This window comes from Gossypium raimondii, chromosome 11 (genome assembly GCF_025698545.1).
Source record: "Gossypium raimondii isolate GPD5lz chromosome 11, ASM2569854v1, whole genome shotgun sequence".
Taxonomy (NCBI): domain Eukaryota; kingdom Viridiplantae; phylum Streptophyta; class Magnoliopsida; order Malvales; family Malvaceae; genus Gossypium; species Gossypium raimondii.
Window position 1 is genome coordinate 17,359,343 of NC_068575.1, and position 7,495 is coordinate 17,366,837.

General features: G+C 33.6%; 2 protein-coding genes across 2 annotated transcripts; both read right to left on the minus strand.

The window, feature by feature from the left end:
* Window positions 1-3,797: 3,797 nt before the first annotated feature.
* LOC105804422 (protein VAPYRIN-like) lies at window positions 3,798-5,613 on the minus strand. Its single transcript, XM_052623260.1, is given in 2 exon segments — window positions 3,798-4,463; window positions 4,466-5,613. Coding segments are annotated over 2 exon segments (1,488 nt in total). The 5' UTR covers window positions 5,442-5,613; the 3' UTR covers window positions 3,798-3,951.
* Window positions 5,614-6,053: 440 nt separating this feature from the next.
* On the minus strand, window positions 6,054-6,662 carry LOC105801185 (uncharacterized). Its single transcript, XM_012632519.1, has one exon. It carries the CDS (start codon window positions 6,660-6,662, stop codon window positions 6,054-6,056), a length of 609 nt encoding a protein of 202 aa, XP_012487973.1.
* Window positions 6,663-7,495: the final 833 nt, after the last annotated feature.

Genomic DNA, 7,495 nt, shown 5'->3' on the forward strand with positions numbered 1-7,495 from the left:
TTTTTCACCGTCGCTTCTTACCCAACTACTAAATTGCTGATTTTTTTCTTTTTCCCGAATCATTTTGTTCGATCAGATCCCATTGGCGCATAAAACTGTCCACAATTGTTTTCGTCTATATTGGTTAGATTTCATTTTCAGATACACAATTGAGTTGCGGTTTACTCTCTTTCATTTTGCTTAATCGGTTTTTGTTAGATCTTTCTGAAATCATTGATGTCAATTTTGATGTTATATGTTTTTGTTTGTATGTCATTTGAAGGATCAGATCTTGAAGTGAACGGATCAGATCTGAACTGTAGAAGTTCATCAGAGGAGTGAGGGTGCCATATAGATGTGTGCAGTGAGGTGTGTGTCTTAACCGTGTGTTGCAGTGTGTGTATGATTTTGGCCAACTATTTAAGTGTCCATTTGTACGATTTGGTTGTTGGTTTTATCTTTTAATGTTGGTTATTTTAACCTAATGATTTCGGTTGTAACTAGTAACCTCAGATCTGGTTGGAATATAGTCATTATTAAGTTACTGAGAAACCGACAGATCAACTCAGTTGGAAATAGAACTTTGTATGGTAGATCTAGTTGTAGCATGTCGCCATTTTTTTAATGGAACTTTGTATGATAATGTTGAATATGTGCGTGTTGTTGTTTTAGTGTTATTTCCGCACATATTATTGATGCATGCCTACTGTTACTGCTTGAATAACAAATTGTTATCATTCATATGATAATAGCATGTTGACATTGTTACTGTTACTATTTTCTATCATCGGTAGCATGTCATACTATTGCATAAGGGTTAGGTTGTTGAAGGAGGAAGTTCATGCTTTAAAAGTCGGATCAGTTCACCGATAAGATTTACTGATATACTGAAGGCTTATTCGCAAATACTATTTTAGTGTAAAGGGCTGGACAAGTTCAGGGAACTCTTACTATGGTGTGTAGGGTTGGACCGGGTAGTGAACTGCACTATTATTTATGAGCTTGCAATTGGATATTTGAAATATGTTGATACCGTAATTCTTATTTGTACTTTGAATTGCATGTTTGTATGCTAATATTTACTGCTTTATATGATTACTACCTATATGTTAAGACCACACTGAGCTTCATAGCTCACCCCTTAGTTTTCCCATCTTTTCAGATAACTTGTGAGGTTAGGGCTCGGACTTGAAACTCAAAGCACTCTCATCGGTTTTGAATAAACGTATTTTAAACTTTATTTTATAATCTTTGTTGGATTTTGCTTTGTTAAACGGACTATGGCATGGACTTGGTTACCCGTATGGTTTTTGGGTTTTGCATTACTCATTTTGACATTAAACTTGTACATGGCTAAGAACTTCAAGGTTGTCAAATTACTTTAAAATAATTACAAAAAGGATTTTTATAACAACTTTGGAGTTAAAATTGAATAAATAATAACAAAAACAAACTTATGTTTCTATAAAACGGATTATATTGATATGTGTTTTTTTAACTGAAGGGACTAATGGGTCATTTGATGTTGTGTTTGAGCATGAAATGAAAGTTTTTTAAAAGTGATTTTTTACCAATTTTGGCAAAAAGTATCGATATCCTGGCATTAAGTATTGATACTTGACCATATAATCAGTTTTCAAAACAAACATAATGCCAAATTGGTATCGATAACGTTTTGTTTTATAAATTACAAAAATTGGCAGAATATTTAAACCGTATCGATACTTAAACAAGTATTGATACCTTTCTAATAAGTAACAATACCTTTTATGAAAATTTGAAACTTTGCAACTTAAATCTATTTCATGCTCGAATTATTAAAGTTTATTCCCTGTATGCTCGTTTTAGATTAATTGAAGTAAATGCTTGATTAAGAATTGTACAACTTGAATTCTTTCATGAAATGGATAACGTCAATTGCTCTGGCAACGAATGAAATATCCCGTTGCTCAAACCTGATGATTGGGTCGGGTAATAGGGGGTTACAATTGGCATTGTTAAAATCTCACCATATGCATATTTTTATTGCCTTATAAATTATAAATAGACTAAAGTATCCTTGAGTAATATAATTTATTTTAAACAAGAAAGGTTAATTTTACATTGCTTTTGATCGGGTTGGTGCCTGATTGACTTATGCCACTAACTCAATCAGAAATTTTATTAATAGTATATCATATATAGATTCAATATTCCATAAATCCAACTAATAATATGCGAGTTTAATTTAGATTAAGATGATCTTTAAAAAAGTACTTTTACACATCCAATAATAACATGTTGCGTCATTTTTTTAAAGAACATAAGTAATATAATACATAATGAAACATCAAATTAACTCTTATTATTATTTTTAACTCTACATTAATATATTTTTATATAAAATTCTAAATCTAAAATCTTAAACCCTTTATATCCTAAATTTTAATCTAACTCTTTCCTAAAATTATAAATATTAAAATTTATACCCTAAGTCATCCTACCATACATCATAAATCTAGTTAGAACAAAAAGTCCATAAACCTTATATTACTATTACTATTACTATTACTATTACTATTTGATAATTATATTTAATTTTTTTACATTAATTTTATTTAATTAGTCAACAATATGGGTGAGCAAAACTCGATTCGACTCGAAAAAATTGAAAAAAATTCGAATTTCGAGTTAAACGAATCGAGTTATTCGAATCAACTCGATTTTTTTTTCGAATTTCGAGTTCGAATCGAGTTGAGTTTTTGAATTCGAATAACTCGAATAATTCGAATAATTCGAATATCAAACTATAATATTTTATATTTTTACCCCAAACTCCCAAACCTTTTTACTTTTCCCTCAAAACTTTTACTCCTTCCCACTTTCCCCCCAAAACTTTTACTCCCCTCCCCTCCCAACCCCCCAATCTACTCAAAATCTATTTCTCACCAAAATTTTACTCTCCCATTTATTTTTCTCAAAATTTTACTCCCAAAAACCCTCAAAACCTTTTATTTTCCACCAAAATTTTCACTCCCTCCCACTTTTCCCCTAAAACTTTTATTCCCTTCCCATCTCACCTCTCATCTATCCCAAACCCTCCCCCTCCAATTTTTTTTTAATATTTTCCCTCCAAAATTTTACTCCCTATTTACTTTCCTCAAACTTTTATTCCCAAAACTTTTTTATTTTTCCCTAAACTTTTACTTCTCACCCTTTACTCTCAAATAAAAATTAAAATTATCAAAAAAATCACTAAACATAAATAGTAATAATTTTATTTATATTTACCATTTATATTATTAAATTAAATTTCACATTTTATATTATTTATATTATTGAATTGTTTAGTCATATTGAATATTTATATTAAAATTGAATTATTAATTATGCCATAAAATATTCGTGTTAAAATTTTATATTGGTATCAATTTCACATTTTATTTTAAAATAACTTTTATTAAAAATCATATTTTACATTTAATATATTTTTAATTCTAAAATACATAGTGATAAGAATCAAGATAATTGAAACAACTAAGCAAGCAAAGAAGCTAACCAATATATAAAAATTAATAAATAAATTATGAAGTGATGAAAATTAATAAAAATTTGATTAAGGTGGACAAATTTTATTACGATGGGTGACAATGGTTACAAGGACCCAAAATTATTTTTTAAAATTTAAAGAAAACTTCAAATAAAGTTAGGATGATAAAATGAGATTCGAAAACTCAATTAACTCGAAAAATTTCGATTCGATTCGATCGAATGCTCACCCCTAGTCAACAGTAACTAATATTAAAATATTACTGAGAAGAATTCTTTAATATTAAAAATTCTTTTTAAAAAATATGAAGCGGCGCACTTTTTATTGGATGCGTAAAAATATGCATATGTAAATGGAAGATTAACACAGTTGTTGAATACGGATATTACAAGAAAAGTAAGAGGCAAGTTTAAATTACTACCAATGGTAGTGATCTGTCGAAGCTACCGGGCAGGGCTCTTGGTTTCAATCTCTTTCCCCAATTTTCCGTTTCCACCATGGATCAGTATCTTGCTAATGCCTGCATACTGCAATGAATCTGCAATTTGCAGCGCTGTGACACCTTTATTAGTCCTTGCTTCCACATCCGCTCCTTTCTTCACCAACAATTCCACCCCTTCGGCATGGCCCGATTCCACCGCGCAATGCAAAGCCGTGTATCCGTCTTCGTCTTTGGAATCAATATCGATGTTATCAATCAGCATCCTTACAGCATCTGCTCTTCCTTTGAATGCGGCTCTATGTAAAGCCGTCCATCCATGTTGATCCATTCCGTTGATCGCCGCACCGTTTTTTATCAGCCTCTGGATGGTTCCCGCTTCACCTTTTCGAGCAGCTAAACATAAGCTGTCACCGAGCTTGAGTGCATCGAAAAGGCATGTGTGACCATGCTCAGCTGCAACATCGTAGGCGGCTTTTCCTGCTTTGTTCCGTTTATCTTTATAAGCCCCCTTTGAAGTAAAAGCTTCACCGTCTGCTCATCTCCTAGTCGTGCAGCGATATGTAATGGTGTATCGCCATTTCTTGTATTGCGTACATCAGGTTTGGAACCATTAGCTAATAGTAGGCGCACACAATCTTTTCTTCCTGCCTTGACGGCAAGGTGTAAGGCAGTGTTGCCATCGTTTGTGAGGGAATCAATATTAGCCCCTTTGAGCAGAAGAAGTCTAAGAACCTCTACATGGCCACCAGCCGCAGCGAGGTGAACAGGACCCCAACGAGAGGACTCGAGTCGCTCTGTGCTAGCGTTATGTGCCAATAGAAGTTCAACAATCAATTCTTCACCACAGCTTGCAGCAGCCCCGAGCGGGGTAGAGTCTGACCGGCATCGGAACTCAACATCCGGCTCAAATTCAAGCAGTAATCGGACAATATCAGGTCTTCTTTGAGTTATGGCAATATGAAGCAATGTTTGTCCACGTGAATCAACTGAATCAGCTAGTTTCCAAGTGGGATCACTAAGCTCCAGTACCTCTCTGATTCTTTCCATAGAACCATCCATCACAAGTTGAACCAAAACAGGTGAACCAACAAACATGATCTTGATACCACTATCAATAAACACCTGTTTCTTCTTTGTAGTGAACCAGTCATTATGAACCACATCGAAGCTCGATACCGAATCTTTGATCGCCGCACCGGGAACCACGGCACTATGCAGATGGAAAGAATCATCACTGTAAGGAAACGAGTCCGGAAGAAGTGAACCAGGAGGGAGATGATACACAATCTCCACAGTTAGTGTCCCAAGTGGCACTATGATTCCGGACTGAGGCTTGACAGTGTATCGGCCCTTGTTAACCGGCAGCATCCGGATTGCAATCGGCATGGTGTACATAACATTGCGCAAAGTAAGCTCTCCATAGCATTTCTGCCCTGGCTCAATCCTAATAGCAACAAGGTTTGATGGTTCCAAACTAATAAGCCTATCCATATTTTAATTTTTTCTTGCAAGCTAAGGTATGGTTAAACTATTTCCACAAGTTAGCAGTGTTTTTCTTGGTGGGAAGTGAAGAACAAGGCTTTTGTTGTTCTACTTAAAGCAAAAAAAGGAGAAGAAAAACATATAATGTCCGACTGTAATGACAAATTGCCAACTGGTAGTGTTAAAACCAATGAAAGACAGGCCAACTCACAATTGTTTAAGTTTATACAAGGGAGATCGGGAATATTAGGCACGACATGAATATAACATAGAAAACACGACATGTTAAAAAAAACATAAAAAAAAATATTCTAAAACAATAAAGATATTCTGCAATATTTTATTCAAACTAGCATTGTTATATTGATTTTACAATTATTTATACATGAATAATGCTAATGCAATGTTTTATTTATCTTTAAAATTTACACTTACATATTTTAAAAAAATAAATTAAGTAGTATTCGGATAACAAATACTAATTAATTAAGAAAAGAAAAGAGAAATACCTTATTTTCATATCAATATATATTTCATTCACGCTCTCCACTTGCAAACAAGAGAGGCGTGGTGGAGTTATGGAGATGATGATAATGCATGTTGTTTATGGATGATGATGATCTAATGATCATCATCACTACCGCTACCATCGTCTTTCTTCTTTTTTCCTTTCTTCTTCTTTTTCTTCTTCTCGTCATCACTACCACCATCGCTATCACGGTCGCTTTCACGATCATTATCACGGTCCCGATCGCGATGGTGCTCACGACTGCTATCACGATGGTGGTCACGATCACGACTGCTATCGCGACCACGGCTACTATCGCGACGACGGTCGCGGCCACGATCGTCATCCCCGTGGATCTTGTCTTTGATCTTATCTAGCATCCCTTCATCCTTGTGTTCTTTGCGTTCCTTGTGCTTATGGTCATCTTTCTTGTGCTTATCGTCATCTTTATCACCAGTGATCATGTCCTTGATTTTATCCATCATCCCTTCATCCTTGTGCTCTTTGCGGTCCTTGTGCTTATGGTCATCTTTCTTATGCTTATCGTCATCTTTATCACCCGTGATCATGTCCTTGATTTTATCCATCATCCCTTCATCTTTGTCTTCTTTATGATCTTTACCTTTCTTGTGATCTTTGTCTTTCTTGTCCTTTTTGTCCTTCTTGTCGTCCTCGTCCTCGTCACCCATCATGTCCTTCAGTTTTTCCACTATTCCCGACATTTTCTTTTTCTTTTTATCTCTTTTTACACTCCCTTTTTTTTTTTTTTACTTTGATGAGAAAAATGCAGAGTTCTAAGGTTTCCATTTATAGATTGGCATATATTGTGGAATTTACTTTACCCTCCTCATTACGTGTATACACTATAGATTTCAACTTGCCTAATTTGGTATAGTACTCGTTTGAAGGATAAAAATATGGAAGAACTGAAATTAAGCCCCTGCTTTCGCTAGGTGTCCTTTTCTTTTATCTAATATTAATTAAATTTCATTATGTAATTATTTATTCAGTATTTTATTGTTAAATTATACTTCATGCAAATTAACTATGCTTAATTTTTTCTCATTCATCCAACTATAAAAAAAAATTACAATTTCCTCGTCCAACTAATCTCGCCAAGCGTCATTAACTTTTGTGATGCAAGGATAAAGTGACAGTTTCAAAACTTACATAATAACAAGTTTAAAATTTATACACTATATTAATTTAGGCATAATTATAAAAGATTCAACTATCAACATTTAAAACTTGTCTCAATTTAACCCTAGTTCTATAAAAAAATTCTTTCCTTTTTTTTCATTTCATATTCTTCCTTAGCAAATCGTTGTCGTTTCAAATCAAAGAAGCTATAATTGTCACCATATTTTACTATTATTAGAGCTCCAATGTCGTCTCCAGCCAAAGAATGATGCGGCTAATTTACCCAAATAATATAAAAAAAATTTAATTTCTAAAACGGGGTGTAAACAGGATTAATAACGAAAATAGTATGTTTTTTAGGTGGTGTCTTTCTCATCGGCAATACCACCTATTTTTTAATAATTTTTTTGTTTTT

Bases quoted from the DNA above. Each gene is read 5' to 3' on its own strand.
- LOC105801185 (XM_012632519.1), bottom strand. From the start codon at position 6,662: ATGTCGGGAATAGTGGAAAAACTGAAGGACATGATGGGTGACGAGGAC.